General features: G+C 44.5%; 1 protein-coding gene across 4 annotated transcripts in view; it reads right to left on the bottom strand.

The window, feature by feature from the left end:
* The window catches only part of LOC106593220 (protein unc-13 homolog C), a 184,439-nt gene that overhangs the window by 11,351 nt on the left and 154,650 nt on the right, over positions 1-18,438 (bottom strand). For all 4 annotated transcript variants that reach the window (XM_045708287.1, XM_045708288.1, XM_045708289.1 and 1 more), the window contains 3 exons: positions 14,876-15,023; positions 4,535-4,627; positions 2,229-2,388 (listed from right to left, as the gene is read on the bottom strand). In XM_045708287.1, the coding sequence (XP_045564243.1) occupies positions 2,229-2,388; positions 4,535-4,627; positions 14,876-15,023 (401 nt within the window). The remainder of the gene's footprint in view (positions 1-2,228; positions 2,389-4,534; positions 4,628-14,875; positions 15,024-18,438) is intronic.

Genomic DNA, 18,438 nt, shown 5'->3' with positions numbered 1-18,438 from the left:
TCACCCTGCTCCTCCGCTCTCTCCACTGGCTTCCAGTTGAAGCTCGCATCCGCTACAAGACCATGGTGCTTGCCTACGGAGCTGTGAGGGGAACGGCACCTCCGTACCTTCAGGCTCTGATCAGGCCCTACACCCAAACAAGGGCACTGCGTTCATCCACCTCTGGCCTGCTCGCCTCCCTACCTCTGAGGAAGCACAGTTCCCGCTCAGCCCAGTCAAAACTGTTCGCTGCTCTGGCACCCCAATGGTGGAACAAGCTCCCTCACGACGCCAGGACAGCGGAGTCAATCACCACCTTCCGGAGACACCTGAAACCCCACCTGTTTAAGGAATACCTGGGATAGGATAAAGTAATCCTTCTAACCCCCCCCCCCCCCTTAAAAGATTTAGATGCACTATTTTAAAGTGGTTGTTCCACTGGATATTATAAGGTGAATGCACCAATTTGTAAGTCACTCTGGATAAGAGCGTCTGCTAAATGTCTTAAATGTAAATGTAAAAAATCTGTATTGTTGTCTATCAGTTGTTTTCTTTGCATGTATTTGCAGACGGTGTTCCTGTTGACATTGATCTCGGTCAGTGGACGCTGGCATTAAAAGAGCACCAGAGACCACGTAGGCACTACAGATGATCACTCACTCTCTGACTGCATTTCACAGACATCTGGCTCACTATCAGTGAGAGGATTGGATGCAGCTGATAGTCAAACCCTGTTAGTCAAATCCTGTCCCAAATGGCACCCTATTCCCTATGTAGTTCACTACTTTTGACCAGGGCACTATACCCTGAGTGTACAAAACAGAAAAAACCTGCTCTTTCCATGACATAGACTGACCAGGTGAAAGCTATGGTCCCTTATTGATGTCACCTGTTAAATCCACTTCGATCAGTGTAGATGAAGGGGAGGAGACAGGTTGAAGAAGGAGTTTTAAGCCTTGAGACAATTGAGACATGGCTTGTGTATGTGCCAATGGGCAAGACAACATAACTAAGTGCCTTTGAATTGGGTATGGTAGTAGGTAGCACTGGTTTGAGTGTGTCAAGAACGGCAACGCTGCTGGGTTTTTCAACAGTTTCCGGTGTGTATCAAGAATGGTCCATCACCCATAGGACATCAAGCCAACTTGACACAACTGTTGGAAGCATTGGAGTCAACATGGGCCAGCATCCCTGTGGAAACCTTTCGACACCTTGCAGAGACCATGCCCAGACAAATTGAGGCTGTTCTTAGGGCAAAAGGGGATGCAACTCAATATTAGGAAGGTGTTCCTAATGTTTAATACACTGAATGTAAAGGAAATAGGATGCTTTTGGGACACAGGCTCTACATTGTGCTTTAAATGCAGCTGGCTCAGTATCAGACAGACAGTGGTACAGCTGCATAGATAGGGTGAATGATCTATCTCACCCCCTCTCTATTCTCACTATTCAAATAACTGAAATGTCTATTTTTTTCATTTTTAAAAGCACTTCATCATCTCATTACTTTCATGCTGCGATATAAGCGTTTTTAGTTTCATTTGTAACCTTTTCCAAACGTTTTGACAGTGAGCACTGCATGTGTCTACATTCCCACTATGCAGCAAATACTATAATACTGGAGGAGCAACACTCCTGGCACAACCAAGATACACATTACTGAAGCCAAAACACAGGATTAGGTTGTTTGCTTTAGACAATAAACCAGACTTACTAGCAGAATGTTTAATTGTATGTCAGACTACTAACCAGACTTACTCTACACAATAAACCAGACTTACTTTAGACAATAAACCAGACTTACTAGCAGAATGTTTAATTGTATGTCAGACAACTAACCAGACTTACTCTACACAATAAACCAGACCTTTAGACAATAAACCAGACTTACTACCAGAATGTTTAATTGTATGTCAGACAACTAACCAGACTTACTCTACACAATAAACCAGACCTTTAGACAATAAACCAGACTTACTACCAGAATGTTTAATTGTATGTCAGACTACTAACCAGACTTACTTTGGACAATAAACCAGACTTACTTTAGACAATAAAGCAGACTTACTTTAGACAATAAACCAGACCTTTAGAGAATAAACCAGACTTACTTTAGACAATAAACCAGACTTACTTTGGACAATAAACCAGACTTACTTTGGACAATAAACCAGACTTACTTTAGACAATAAAGCAGACTTAATTTAGACAATAAAGCAGACTTACTTTAGACAATAAAGCAGACTTACTATTGGAATGTTTCGTTGTACTTTGGTGACCAATTGTTGTTCTTGGTCTTGGTGGTGAACTTGCGTTTCTTGTCGGCGAGGTGCGGCCCGACCGCATTTACCTCCACGAACGGTCGGAACATGGCATTGGTCTGCCAGCTTAGGTTGTTGACCCCCACCACTGGAAAGGAACGGCAGAGACACATCAATCAATCAGTAAATAAAGAAATCAGTCAATCAATCAGTCAACCAGTCGATCAATTGATCAGTCCATCAATCAATCAATCATTCAGTCACTCAATCAATCAGCCAATCAAACAATCAATCAAGCAATCAGTCAATCAATCAAGCAATCAGTCAATCAGTCGCTCAATCAATCAGACAATCAGTCAATCAATCAAGCAATAAGTCAATCAGTCGATCAATCAGCTAATCAATTAATCAATCAATCATTCAATCAGTCAATCAAATCATCCATCCATGCTCACATCGATCCACCCACCCATCCATCCATCCACTATGCAAACTGAAATAGGATACTTGTTCTAAAATCACTGGTCTGTCTGACTAGTGTTCTGTAAAATAATGTTTTAACCACTGGTCTCTGTCTGACTAGTGTTCTGTAGTATAGAGTTTTAACCACTGGTCTCTGTCTGACTAGTGTTCTGTAGTATAGGGTTTTAACCACTGGTCTCTGTCTGACTAGTGTTCTGTAGTATAGGGTTTTAACCACTGGTCTCTGTCTGACTAGTGTTCTGTAAAATAAGGTTTTAACCACTGGTCTCTGTCTGACTAGTGTTCTGTAAAATAAGGTTTTAACCACTGGTCTCTGTCTGACTAGTGTTCTGTAGTATAGGGTTTTAACCACTGGTCTCTGTCTGACTAGTGTTCTGTAAAATAAGGTTTTAACCACTGGTCTCTGTCTGACTAGTGTTCTGTAGTATAGGGTTTTAACCACTGGTCTCTGTCTGACTAGTGTTCTGTAGTATAGGGTTTTAACCACTGGTCTCTGTCTGACTAGTGTTCTGTAGTATAGGGTTTTAACCACTGGTCTCTGTCTGACTAGTGTTCTGTAGTATAGGGTTTTAACCACTGGTCTCTGTCTGACTAGTGTTCTGTAGTATAGGGTTTTAACCACTGGTCTCTGTATGTCTAGTGTTCTGTAGTATAGGGTTTTAACCACTGGTCTCTGTCTGACTAGTGTTCTGTAGTATAGGGTTTTAACCGCTGGTCTCTGTCTGACTAGTGTTCTGTAAAATAAGGTTTTAACCACTGGTCTCTGTCTGACTAGTGTTCTGTAGTATAGGGTTTTAACCACTGGTCACTGTATGTCTAGTGTTCTGTAGTATAGGGTTTTAACCACTGGTCTCTGTCTGACTAGTGTTCTGTAGTATAGGGTTTTAACCACTGGTCTCTGTCTGACTAGTGTTCTGTAGTATAGGGTTTTAACCACTGGTCTCTGTCTCTGTCTGACTAGTGTTCTGTAGTATAGGGTTTTAACCACTGGTCTCTGTCTGACTAGTGTTCTGTAGTATAGGGTTTTAACCACTGGTCTCTGTCTGACTAGTGTTCTGTAAAATAAGGTTTTAACCACTGGTCTCTGTCTGACTAGTGTTCTGTAGTATAGGGTTTTAACCGCTGGTCTCTGTCTGTCTAGTGTTCTGTAGTATAGGGTTTTAACCACTGGTCTCTGTCTGACTAGTGTTCTGTAGTATAGGGTTTTAACCACTGGTCTCTGTCTGACTAGTGTTCTGTAGTATAGGGTTTTAACCACTGGTCACTGTATGTCTAGTGTTCTGTAGTATAGGGTTTTATCCGCTGGTCTCTGTCTGACTAGTGTTCTGTAGTATAGGGTTCTAACCACTGGTCTCTGTCTGACTAGTGTTCTGTAGTATAGGGTTTTAACCACTGGTCTCTGTCTGACTAGTGTTCTGTAGTTTAGGGTTTTAACCACTGGTCTCTGTATGTCTAGTGTTCTGTAGTATAGGGTTTTAATGATACCGTCAGAGATGTGTTATGTTACGGGGGTTATTATTGTCTATTGAAGTCTCCAAGTAGGATGTAGTGTAGCATCAGTCTATCTGATAATGACCACAGCTTAACATTAGCCTACAACTACAACCCAACTATCCATGTTCTTCCCAGTGGTTCCTCTTTGAACATTACAGGTATGAATAGATTTGACTAAGAATGATACATCGTTGTTGTAATGTTCTTATCTAAGGGGTAAAGCGAGGTTGAATTGTTTCACACTTTCTGCTTTCCTCCTCTGTGTGTTTGTGTACAGGAATGGCATGTGCGAGTGCTTGCGTGTGTGTGTGTCTCACCCTTCACGTTGACTTTGTGCTCTCCAGTGCCAGGGTGAGAGATGAGATCCACCTGCATGGACACCTCCCCCACGGAGCTGTCGGTAGACTGACCTGCAGAACAACAACAACACAACACAACACAACACTACCGTCAGAGAGAGAGAGATGAGGAGGAGGAGAGAGAGAGGAGGAGGAGGAGGAGAGAGAGCACATTGAGTCTTCACCTGGAGATCACCATACAAGACTACTGTCGGAGAGAGGAGGAGAGAGGAGGAATAGGAGAGAGAGAGGGGGAGAGAAAGAGGGGAAGAGATGAGGAGAGTGATAGAGGAGAGAGGAGGAATAGGAGAGAGGAGTGAGAGAAAGGGAGAGAAAAAGATAGAGTGAGAGAGAGAATCATCACCTGCAATGACCTGCTAGTCATCACAACTACATGTTGTAAGAGAGTCAGAGGGGAGAGACAGAGAAAAGGAGAGACAGAGAGAGAGAAAAGGAGAGACAGAGAGAGAGAAAAGGAGAGACAGAGAAAAGGGGAGACAGAGAGAGAAGAGAGAGAGAGAGAGAGAGAGAGAGAGAGAGAGAAAAGGAGAGAGCGAAAAAGAGAGACAGAAAAGAGAGAAAAGGAGAGACGGAGCGAGAAAAGGAGAGACAGGGAGCGAGAAAAGGTGAGACAGAGAGTCAAAAAGACAGAAACACTGCATCTCAAATAAGGTTACACACACACTGATCCAGAAAGGTAGACAAGAAACCCCTGTGCGTAGTGAGTGAAACATAAACTGCAACATGAAGTGAATGACTCACTCCACTTCCTCCTGTGTCACTCTGAGAAGTAGGGTTCTCTGGAAACCAATGACAAAAGAAAAACAAGCTACAGAGAAAACAAAACAACACATGGACCTGTAGATAAATGCATTAAGCTCTGAGTAAAAGAACAGAACAGAATGGAACAGAATTGCACACAGGCACACACAGAGACACACACACAGAGACACACACACACACACACACACACACACACACACACACACACACACACACACACACACACACACACACACACACACACACACACACACACACACACACAAAATGGTAACGCAAAGTGCTGCCCTACACCGAGACGCCAACCATTTAGGACCACTACCCTCTCTGGAGCAGAGAACAAACACACATTAAATATGGAGGTGCACTCAATGACAGACCCAGGAGGAAGAAAGGGAGAGAGCGGGGGTGAAAGAGAGGGAGGGAGAGAGAAATAGAGATGAGGAGAGTGGGTAAGAGAGAGAAAGAGAGTGATAGAGTTCAACAAGAGAGAGGAGGAGGAGAAAGATGGGGGTGAGAGAGAGACAGAGAGACAGACAGAGAGACGGCCAGACAGAGAGACAGAGCGACAACGTGACAGAAACATGGACACAGACAGAACAGCCAGACATGGGGGTAGTAACACAGACAGAACAGCCAGACGTAGGGGTAGTAACACAGACAGAACAGCCAGATGTGGGGAGTAGTAACACAGACAGAACAGACAGACATGGGGGTGGTAACATAGACAGAACAGCCAGAGGTGGGGGTAGTAACACAGACAGAACAGCCAGACGTAGGGATAGAAACATCGACAGAACAGCCAGACGTGGGGGTAGTAACACAAACCGAACAGCCAGATGTGGGGGTAGTAACACAGACAGAACAGCCAGACGTGGGAGTAGTAACATAGACAGAACAGCCAGACGTGTGGGGGTAGTAACACAGACAGAACAGCCAGACGTGTGGGTAGTAACACAGACAGAGGGCCAGACGTGGGGGTAGTAACACAAACAGAACAGCCAGATGTGGGGGTAGTAACACAGACAGAACAGCCAGACGTGTGGGTAGTAACACATACAGAGGGCAAGACATGTGGGTAGTAACACAGACAGAGTGCAAGACGTGGGGGTAGTAACACAGACAGAGGGCAAGACGTGGGGGTAGTAACATAGACAGAACAGCCAGACGTGGGGGTAGTAACACAAACGGAACAGCCAGACATAGACAGAGGGCCAGACATGGGGGTAGTAACATACACAGAACAGCCAGACGTGGGGGTAGTAACACAGACAGAACAGCCAGACGTGCGGGTAGTAACACAGACAGAACAGCCAGACGTGGGGGTAGTAACACAGACAGAACAGCCAGACGTGGGGGTAGTAACACAGACAGAGGGCAAGACGTGGGGGTAGTAACATAGACAGAACAGCCAGACGTGGGGGTAGTAACACAGACAGAACAGCCAGACGTGGGGGTAGTAACATAAACAGAGGGCAAGATGTGGGGGTAGTAACATAGACAGAGGGCAAGATGTGGGGGTAGTAACACAGACAGAACAGCCAGACGTGAGGGTAGTAACATAAACAGAGGGCAAGATGTGGGGGTAGTAACATAGACAGAGGGCAAGATGTGGGGGTAGTAACACAGACAGAACAGCCAGACGTGGGGGTAGTAACATAGACAGAGGGCAAGATGTGGGGGTAGTAACATAGACAGAACAGCCAGACGTGGGGGTAGTAACATAGACAGAACAGCCAGACGTGGGGGTAGTAACATAGACAGAGGGCAAGATGTGGGGGTAGTAACATAGACAGAACAGCCAGACGTGGGGGTAGTAACATAGACAGAGGGCAAGATGTGGGGGTAGTAACATAGACAGAGGGCAAGATGTGGGGGTAGTAACATACTGTAGACAGATGTGTACTGTTGTGTGTGTGTCTGTTGTGTCATTAACAGCCTAGTTGATACGATGTCTAATCAATATGTTCCCAAACAAGCAGAGGCTACTAGAGCAGGAGCTGATGAAGGGAGAGAGAGAGAGAGAGAGAGAGAGAGAGAGAGAGAGAGAGAGAGAGAGAGAAGAGCGAGAGCTGATGAATAGATCCTGATTAGGGAGGAGGATATCACGACAACACAATTAAGACCTGGAACACGGGAAATCAACACTCTAACAACCAATACAATTCAAGTCAGTTGGAAACAGTTTTTTTTATGCCCCAATACCTTGGCATCGGGTCTATGAACTGACATATAAAACAACAATTGATTCATCAAGTCATTAGTTTCAATTTAAGCTACTATATAATATACTTGCTACAAAGAAATGCTCAATATGTGGGGCATTGAACAGTCATCCTTGTGCAGACTCTGTCACCAGGAAACATAATCAATACAGTCAGGGAAAAAAGTATTTGATCCCCTGCTGATTTTGTACGTTTGCCCACTGACAAAGAAATGATCAATCTATAATTTTAATGGTAGGTTTATTTGAACAGTGAGAGACAGAATAACAACAAAAGAATCCAGAAAAACGCATGTCAAAAATGTTATAAAATGATTTGCATTTTAATGAGGGAATTTTGTGAAGTGCACCAGTCCCTCCTGCAGCAAAGAATTGATCCAAGATGGCATAGCAGTCAGACATCTTTGTCTTTGTCCTGTCCCATGTATATATCTTTATATATCTTTTTCTTCGCATTTAAAAAAATATTTTTTCCTAAACCTCAACTTCAAAATACTCTCCTGCAACCTGCCTCACCCAATGTGGTGTGGATCTGTTTTTTCTCTAAAGTATTTCTATTTACCTCCGAACTGGAATACCTCAACTGAAGCAAGCTAGCTAACTAGCTACCAGCTATCAGCTATCAATCAGCTAACCTTTAGCTCGGAACGCTCTCGCCAGATTCCTACCGCAAACTCTGAACCCTTTCATCTGGATCATGGCAGCTAGCTAACCGCAACCTGGGTTGACTACTCCTGGCTAACGTTTCCATCCCAGAGGAAGCACCAACTAGCCTGGGCCTAGCCCATGCTAGACCCATCTCCCGGCTAGGGCTCCTGGGCTACTCCTGAAGCCCACTCCTCGGCTACAATATCCAGACCCCTTCTACTGCCGGTACGGGGCACGGAACCCCGCCGATCCTTCACGACTGGAATACCGACATAATCTGCCCGAGGATCCCAACAGGCCCCTCAGGCGCGATGTCCCCTGAAGGCCCATTCTGCTAAGCGCGGCCTGCTAGCTATCTATAGCATATTGGACTGTTAGCTGATCCACCAGCCAGTTTCTTGGACCACTATACCCATTTTGCCAATTGGACTTAGACCCCTCTGCTACTTGGAACCCTACTAATTCCACGACTGGTCTATCGACGTCACCACACGAGGAGGCAAAAACAGACTTTTCCCCCATCGCGAACTCCCTCTAAGGCCCTTATGCTAGCTTGCTAGCCCTGGCCTGCTAACTGCTAGCTTGCCAGCCCCGGCCTGCTAACTGTCTGAATCGTCGTGTCCCCAGCCAGCCCAACCACTCACTGGACCGATACGATCACTTGGCTATGCATGCCTCTCCCTAATATCAATATGCCTTGTCCATTACTGTCCTGGTTAGTGATTACTGCCTTATTTCACTGTAGAGCCTATAGCCCTGCTCAATATGCCTTAACCAACCATGTTGTTCCACTTCCCACATATGCGATGACATCACCTGGTTTAAACATCTCTAGAGACTATATCTCTCTCTTCATTACTCAATGCCTAGGTTTACCTCCAATGTACTCTTTTCCTACCATACCTTTGTCTGTATATTATGCCTTGAATCTATGCTATTGTCCAGAAACCTGCTCCCTTTACTCTCTGTTCCGAACGTGCTAGATGGCCAGTTCTTATAGCCTTTAGCCGTACCCTTATCCTGCTTCTCCTCTGTTCCTCTGGTGATGTAGAGGTTCATCCAGGACCTGCAGAGCCTAGCTCCACTCCTACTCCCCAGGTGCTCTCATTTGTTTACTTCTGTAACTGTAAAAGCCTTGGTTTCATGCATGTTAACATTAGAAGCCTACTCCCTAAGTTTGCTTTGTTCACTGCTTTAGCACATTCTGCCAACCTGGATGTCTTAGCCGTGTCTGAATCCTGGCTCAGGAAAACCACCAAAACCCCTGACATTTCCATCCCTAACTATAACATTTTCCGCCAAAATAGAACTGCCAAAGGGGGCGGTGTTGCAATCTACTGCAGAGATCGCCTGCAGTGTTCTGTCCTACTATCCAGGTCTGTACCAAAACAAGTCGAGCTTCTACTTCTAAAAATGTACCTTTCCAGAAACAAGTCTCTCACCGTTGCCGCTTGCTATAGACCACCCTCTGCCCCCAGCTGTGCCCTGGACACCATATGTGAATTGATTGCCCCCCATCTATCTTCTGAGCTCGTGCTGCTAGGTGACCTAAACTGGGACATGCTTAACACCCCGGCCATCCTACAATCTAAGCTGGATGCCCTCAAATTATCAATGAACCTACCAGGTACAATCCCAAATCCGTAAACATGGGCACCCTCATAGATGTCATCCTAACTAACTCGCCCTGCAAATACACCTCTGCTGTTTTCAACCAAGATCTCAGCGATCACTGCCTCATTGCCTGCATCCGTAATGGGTCTGCGGTCAAACGACCACCCTCATCACCGTCAAACACTGCCTAAAACACTTCTGCGAACAGGCCTTTCTAATTGACCTGGCCTGGGTATCCTGGAATGACATTGACTTCATCCCGTCAGTAGAGGATGCCTGGTTATTCTTTAAAAGTGCCTTCCTCACCATCTTAAATAAGCATGCTCCATTCAAAAAATGTTGAACTAGGAACAGATATAGCCCTTGGTTCACTCCAGACATGTCTGCCCTTGACCAGCACAAAAAAATCCTGTGGTGTTCTGCATTAGCATCGAACAGCCCCCGTGATATGCAACTTTTTAGGGAAGTTAGGAACCAATATACACAGGCAGATAGGAAAGCTAAGGCTAGCTTTTTCAAACAGAAATTTTTGTTTGACTCAAAAAAGTTCTGGGACAATGTAAAGTCCATAGAGAATAAGAGCACCTCCTCCCAGCTGCCCACTGCACTGGGGCTTGGAAACTCCTGGAAACCCCTACCCCAGTCAACAGCCTTGCGCTCCCCACAGCAACTCGCCCAAACCTCCCCCACTTCTCCTTCACCCAAATCCAGATAGCTGATGTTCTGAAAGAGCTGCAAAATCTGGACCCCTAAAAATCAGCCGGGCTAGACAATCTGGAACTTTTCTTTCTAAAATTATCTGCCGAGATTATTGCAACCCCTATTACTAGCCTATTACAACCTCTCTTTCGTGTCGTCTGAGATTCCCATAGATTGGAAAGCTACCGTGGTCATCCCCCTCTTCAAAGGGGAGACACTCTAGACCCAAACTGCTACAGACCTATATCTATTCTACCCTGCCTTTCTAAGGTTTCTGAAAGCCAAGTTAACAAACAGATTACCGACCATTTTGAATCTCACCGTACCTTCTCCCCTATGCAATCTGGTTTCAGAGCTGGTCATGGGTGCACCTCAACCACGCTCAAGGTCCTGAACGATATCATAACCGCCATCGATAAGAGACATTACTGTGCAGCCATATTCATCGACTTGGCTAAGGCTTTCGACTCTGTCAATCACAACATTCTTATTGGCAGACTCAACAGCCTTGGTTTCTCAAATGACTGCCTCGCTTGGTTCACCAACTACTTCTCTGATAGAGTTCAGTGTGTCAAATCGGAGGGCCTGTTGTCCGGGCCTCTGGCAGTCTCTATGGGGGTGCCACAGGGTTCAATTCTCAGGCCGACTCTCTTCTCTGTATACATCAATGATGTCGCTTTCGCTGCTGGTGATTCTTTGATCCACCTCTACGCAGACGACACCATTCTGTATACCTCTGGCCCTTCGTTGGACACTGTGTTAACTAACCTCCAGATGAGCTTCAATGCCATACAACTCTCCTTCCATGGCCTCCAACTGCTCTTAAATGCAAGTAAAACTAAATGCCTGCTCTTCAACCGATCGCTGCCCGCACCTGCCCACCTGTCCAGCATCACTACTCTGGACGGTTCTGACTGAAAATATGTGGACAACTACAAATACCTAGGTGTCTGGGTAGACTGTAAACTCTCCTTCCAGACTCACATTAAACATCTCCAATCCAAAATTAAATCTAGAATCGGCTTCCTATTTCGCAACAAAGCATCCTTTACTCATGCTGCCAAACATACCCTCGTAAAACTGACCATCCTACCGATCCTCGACATTGGTGATGTCATTTACAAAATAGCCTCCATCACTCTACTCAACAAATTGGATGCAGTCTATCACAGTGGCATCCGTTTTGTCACCAAAGCCCCATATACTACCCACCACTGCGACCTGTATGATCTCATGGCTGGCCCTCGCTTCATACTTGTCGTCAAACCCACTGGCTCCAGGTCATCTACAAGTCTCTGCTAGGTAAAGCCCCACCTTATCTCAACTCACTGGTCACCATAGCATCACCCACCCGTAACACGCGCTCCAGCAGGTATATCTCACTGGTCACCCCTAAAGCCAATTTATCCTTTGGCCGCCTCTCCTTCCAGTTCTCTGCTGCCAATGACTGGAACGAACTGCAAAAATATCTGAAGCTGGAGACTCTTACCTCCCTCACTAGCTTTAAGCACCAGCTGTCAGAGCAGCTCACAGATCACTGCACCTGTACATAGCTCATCTGTAAATAGACCATCCAATCTACCTCATCCCCATACTGTATTTATTTATTTATTTATTTGTCTTGCTCCGTTGCACCCCAGTATCTCAATTTGCACATTCATCTTCTGCACATCCTACCATTCCAGTGTTTAATTGCTATATTGTAATTCTTTGCCACCATGGCCTATTTATTGCCTTACCTCTCTTATCCTACCTCATTTGCACATGCTGTGTATAGATCTTTCTACTGTATTATTGATTGTATGTTTGTTTATTCCATGTGTAACTCTGTGTTGTTGTATGTGTCGAACTGCTTTGCTTTATCTTGGCCAGGTCGCAGTTGCAAATTAGAACTTGTTCTCAACTAGCATACCTGGTTAAATAAAGGTGAAATAAAAAATAAAAATAAAAGCACCCCCACAACACGATGCTGCCACCCCCGTGCTTCACGGTTGGGATGGTGTTCTTCGGCTTGCAAGCGTCCCCCTTTTTCCTCCAAACATAACGATGATCATTATGGCCAAACAGTTCTATTTTCGTGAGATTTTGTACAAAAAGTATGATCTTTGTCCCCATGTGCAGTTGCAAACCGTAGTCTGGCTTTTTTATGGTGGTTTTGGAGCAGTGGCTTCTTCCTTGCTGAGCGGCCTTTCAGGTTATGTCGATATAGGACTCGTTTTGTACTTTTGTCTTCACAAGGTCCTTTGCTGTTGTTCTGGGATTGATTTGCACTTCTCGCGCCAAAGTACGTTCATCTTTAGGAGACAGAACGAGTCTTCTTCCTGAGCGGTATAACGACTGTGTGGTCCCATGGTGTTTATACTTACTATTGTTTGTACAGATGAACGGGGTACCTTCAGGCGTTTGGAAATTGCTCCCAAGGATGAACCAGACTTGTGGAGGTGTACAATTTTATTTCTGAGGTCTTGGCTGATTTCTTTTGATTTTCCCATGATGTCAAGCAAAGAGGCACTGAGTTTGAAGCTAGACCTTGAAATACATCCACAGGTACACCTCCAATTGACTCAAATGATGTCAATTAGCCTATCAGAAGCTTCTAAAGTCATGACATCATTTTCTGTAATTTTCCAAGCTGTTTAAAGGCACAGTCAACTTAGTGTATGTAAACTTCTGACCCACTGAAATTGTGATACAGTGAATTATAAGTGAAATAATCTGTCTGTAAACAATTGTTGGAAAAATTACTTGCAGATGTCCTAACCGACTTGCCAAAACTATGGTTTGTTAACAAGTTATTTGTGGAGTGATTGAAAAATTAGTTTTAATGACTCCAACCTAAGTGTATGTAAACTTAAACATGTATTTTTAATAAATGTATCGTAATGTATGTGTGTGGCAGGCTTACAATTATGGCAAAAAACAACATTTGAGAGTGTGCTGACCCTGGTGCTAGAGGGGGTATGCAGTTGGAGGTTGAATGTTTGAACTATAAAAAGTTTGGGAACCACTGCCCTAGATAGACCATCAGGTAGCTCTACTCTGTTAAGAAAACAGAAAACCTACACTTCCACAGAGACACAGTAAAACACAGCATGGAACTGGGACAGATAGAGTGACAGAGAGAGAGAGACAGAGAGAGAGCGAGAGAGAGAGCGACAGAGAGAGCGACAGAGAGAGAGACAGAGAGAGCGACAGAGAGCGAGTGAGTGAGAAAGAGAGAGAGCGACAGAGAGAGAAATAGAGCGAAAGAGAGTGAGTGAGAAAGAGAGAGAGAAGCAAGAGTAAAATAGAAAGAGAAAGGGATTGAAGGAGGCAGTAGATGAAAAAATGCAATTACTGCAATAACCATCTCACACGGTAAACTGGAGAGAAACCAAGCTGACATGGAAAAACACTGCAGCCCACTGTAAGAGAAGCAAGGATAACTATCACAGGGTCACAGGAGGTTGGTGGCACCTTAATTGGGGAGGACAGGCTCATAGTAATGGCTGTAATGGAATAAATGGAATGGTATCCAGCTCATCAAACACATGATACAATTCCCTTCGTCCCATTCCAGTCATTAATTTGAGCCGTCCTCCCCTAACCAGCCTCCTGTGAACAGGGTTAGGAAGTTAACTGAAATTCTAATTCCAATTTCCAACAATGCTTCTCTATGAGAAAAAAATGGAATTGGAATTTCTTCCTGAATTGACTGAAATGGAATAGACCTAACCCTGAACTCTAACCCTAACCTCTAGAGAGGACATTTGGGGACTTTCAGGGACATTTGGGGAAACAGATTAAGTGTATTCTTCCCTTGAGTGGATAGGGTGTATATACTAGCGGAGGTGTCCTTAACTTGAGAGCTTTGGTTGCATATCTACTAGTTCAGTGTCCTTACCTTGACAGGTTTGGTTGCATATCTACTAGCTCAGTGTCCTTATCTTGAGAGGTGTGGGTGCATATCCACTAGCTCAGTGTCCTTATCTTGAGAGCTTTGGGTGCATATCTACTATCTCAGTGTTTACCTTGAGAGGTTTGGGTGCATATCTACTTTCTCAGTGTCCTTATCTTGAGAGGTTTGGGTGCATATCTACTTTCTCAGTGTCCTTATCTTGAGAGGTTTGGGTGCATGTCTATTACCTCAGTGTCCTTAACTGAGAGCTTTGGGTGCATATCTACCATCTCAGTGTCCTTACCTTGAGAGGTTTGGGTGCATATCTACTAGCTCAGTGTCCTTAACTTGAGAGCTTTGGGTGCATATCTACTAGCTCAGGGACCTTACCTTGAGAGGTTTGGGTGCATATCTACTAGCTCAGTGTCCTTACCTTGAGAGGTTTGGTGCATATCTACTAGCTCAGGGACCTTACCTTGAGAGGTTTGGGTGCATATATACTTCTTGATCAAGGCATCAGTAGGCTGTGTGTAAAGGCTCAGAGCGTATTTGAGGGACTTGAGGTCAGGGCTCTTCTCAAGGAACGTCTTCTTCAAACCGTTTCCTCCGGCGTGAAAATATTGCTTCGGAAAAGAGAGAGAGAGAAAGGGAAAAAGAAAGAAGGAAAGCGTACTGAGTCAGAGTCACTTTATTCACTGTCTTCAGTCTTCAGACCAGAAAGAGAACAGACATAGTCAGTACATTTAGCCTGCTTGTCTGTCCCGTAAGACAAAGATGCTGTATATGTATGTTAAAAGACTCCAGAGTGGCGCAGCGGTCTAAGGCATTGCATCTCAGTGCTAGAAGCGTCACTACAGACCCTGGTTCGATCCCAGGCTGTATCACAACCAGCCGTGATTGGGAGTCCCATAGGGCGGCACACAATTGTCCCAGCGTCGTCCGGGTTATAAGGGGAGGGTTTTGTCTGGGTAGACCGTCATTGTAAAATAAGAATTTGTTTTTAACTGACTTGCGTGGTTGAATAAAGGTAAAATAAAAAAATATGCAGACAGACTGTTCCTTTTTCTTTTCTGGGATAGTCACCTGTTGAAGTGTCCTGGAGGTAGGACTACTTTTTTAGAGTTGTCCCTCCAGTTGAGCACCTGATTACCCTTTTTGTTAAAGCTGGGCTGAAGTTTACTTGGGTAAGCTTTCATTAACCACATTCATTTTAATGTTGGTTCCTCAGACCAGATTGAAAACGTACATGTTCAAGTACCTTTAAGTCTTCCGACCAGACTGACTGTATAGGAGACTGTGTGGGAGAGATAATAAGCATGTTTGCTTATGTAACAATTTTCAAACTGCTTGTTTAACAATACATTTTTCTCCCTCCTAAATCTGCTACTTGATCTCGGGTCCTCTGTTTCGCAAACACTCGACAACGCCTTAGCCAGCTACACCACCGAAAAGCTAGCAATTCAAGGCATTTCAAACTGAGGAGTGAGGTTACCAATCTAACTCGGGTACACTCAGACCAGATAGAACACGTACAGAGTTAATGTACTTTTCACATCTTCAGACCAGATAGAACACATACAGAGTTAATGTACTTTTCACATCTTCAGACCAGATAGAACACATACAGAGTTAATGTACTTTTCACATCTTCAGACCAGACTGTGTGGAAGACTGTGTGGGAGAGGTAATAACTATGTATGCTTATCCAGGCTGGCAGCAGTAGGCCTAATAAAAATGTACTCTGTACTGTTGCATTAAGACAGAGGATAATTGTTTAAAGCCCTGCCACATCTGCCACATACACACACTCCACCCCCCCACACACTCTCCACCTCACTGGAGTTCATGAGTTCACAGGTCATCCTCCATTGGCTCTGGAACAAGAAAGTCATGTTCAGATATAATCCAGTCACTGATGCATTATGGAATATCGGATACAGACCGAAAACAGTGGGTGAGTCAATGAGCCAAAGCTGCTCAGAGTAAATGATCCTAAGCGCTGTAGCTCAGTGTTCCAAATGTCATCCTATTACCTAGAGCAAACTACTTCTGATCAAAAGTAGTGTCCTACATAGGGCATACAGTGTCATTTGGGACTAAGCTCTGTAGATCTGTTGCCTCGGCAGAATAGGCACAGCCCAGATTCACTCTGAAGGTACCGTAGGTGTTGATGAGGGAAGAACGGCAGAGAAACCATTAAAGACATATCCAACACAACACCAACTCCAAGAGCTAGTCCACACAACACCAGCTCCAAGAGCTAGTCCATACAACACCAACTCCAAGAGCTAGTCCACACAACACCAGCTCCAAGAGCTAGTCCACACAACACCAACTCCAAGAGCTAGTCCACACAACACCAGCTCCAAGAGCTAGTCCACACAACACCAGCTCCAAGAGCTAGTCCACACAACACCAGCTCCAAGAGCTAGTCCACACAACACCAACTCCAAGAGCTAGTCCACACAACACCAGCTCCAAGAGCTAGTCCATACAACACCAACTCCAAGAGCTAGTCAACACAACACCAACTCCAAGAGCTAGTCCACACAACACCAAGAGCTAGTCCACACAACACCAATTCCAAGAGCTAGTCCATACAGCACCAACTCCAAGAGCTAGTCCACACAATACCAACTCCAAGAGCTAGTTCACACAACACCAACTCCAAGAGCTAGTCCACACAACACCAACTCCAAGAGCTAGTCCATACAACACCAACTTCAAGAGCTAGTCCATACAACACCAACTCCAAGAGCTAGTCGATACAACACCAACAATAACATCAACAACAAAACATTTTTTGTCACATACGCGGATATGTGTATCATATTATCATCTCAAGTCTTTAACCAGTCCTGCATTCAGCCTATGTATCTCTTCCACCTAAAGGTATTACTTAACTGTGATTGGCCAGAGTCTCCTGGAAGCATTACTCAACTCCTCTAATTGGACGTTCTCCTCGGAATACTGATGGAGAGAATTCCACAGCATGACCAATCTAAACAGGGAGCTGGTGTCCATGGAGATACAGGAATAAATTACATTATTTTTCACGGCGCTGCGTTGTGTTCACCCAGACCCCGGTCTGAACTCTTGTCTGTGTCCCAAATAGCACCCACAGGGCTCTGATCAAAAGTAGTGCACTATGTAGGGAATAGGGTGCCATTTGGGACGCACATACTGACTGCATCGACTCCTCTCAGCACCACTACTCCTCATAAAGACCTCCACTCTACAACTATCCTTTAGGTAAACTCATTAAAACCCTACTACCCTGTTAAAACAGTCACCACTCTACAACTATCCTTTAGGTAAACTCATTAAAACCCTACTACCCTGTTATAACAGTCACCACTCTACAAATATCCTTTAGGTAAACTCATTAAAACCCTACTACCCTGTTAAAACAGTCACCACTCTACAACTATCCTTTAGGTAAACTCTCATTACAACCCTACTACCCTGTTAAAACAGTCACCACTCTACAACTATCCTTTAGGTAAACTCATTACAACTCTACTACCCTGTTAAAACAGTCACCACTCTACAACTATCCTTTAGGTAAACTCTCATTACAACCCTACTACCCTGTTAAAACAGTCACCACTCTACAACTATCCTTTAGGTAAACTCATTACAACCCTACTACCCTCTTAAAACAGTCACCACTCTACAACTATCCTTTAGGTAAACTCTCATTACAACCCTACTACCCTGTTAAAACAGTCACCACTCTACAACTATCCTTTAGGTAAACTCTCATTACAACCCTACTACCCTGTTAAAACAGTCACCACTCTACAACTATCCTTTAGGTAAACTCTCATTACAACCCTACTACCCTGTTAAAACAGTCACCACTCTACAACTATCCTTTAGGTAAACTCTCATTACAACCCTACTACCCTGTTAAAACAGTCACCACTCTACAACTATCCTTTAGGTAAACTCATTACAACCCTACTACCCTGTTAAAACAGTCACCACTCTACAACTATCCTTTAGGTAAACTCTCATTACAACCCTACTACCCTG

The sequence above is a fragment of the Salmo salar genome, chromosome ssa26 (assembly GCF_905237065.1).
Source record: "Salmo salar chromosome ssa26, Ssal_v3.1, whole genome shotgun sequence".
Taxonomy (NCBI): domain Eukaryota; kingdom Metazoa; phylum Chordata; class Actinopteri; order Salmoniformes; family Salmonidae; genus Salmo; species Salmo salar.
Note: the sequence above shows the minus strand (reverse complement) of the source record. Positions and strands in the feature narration are given on the sequence as shown.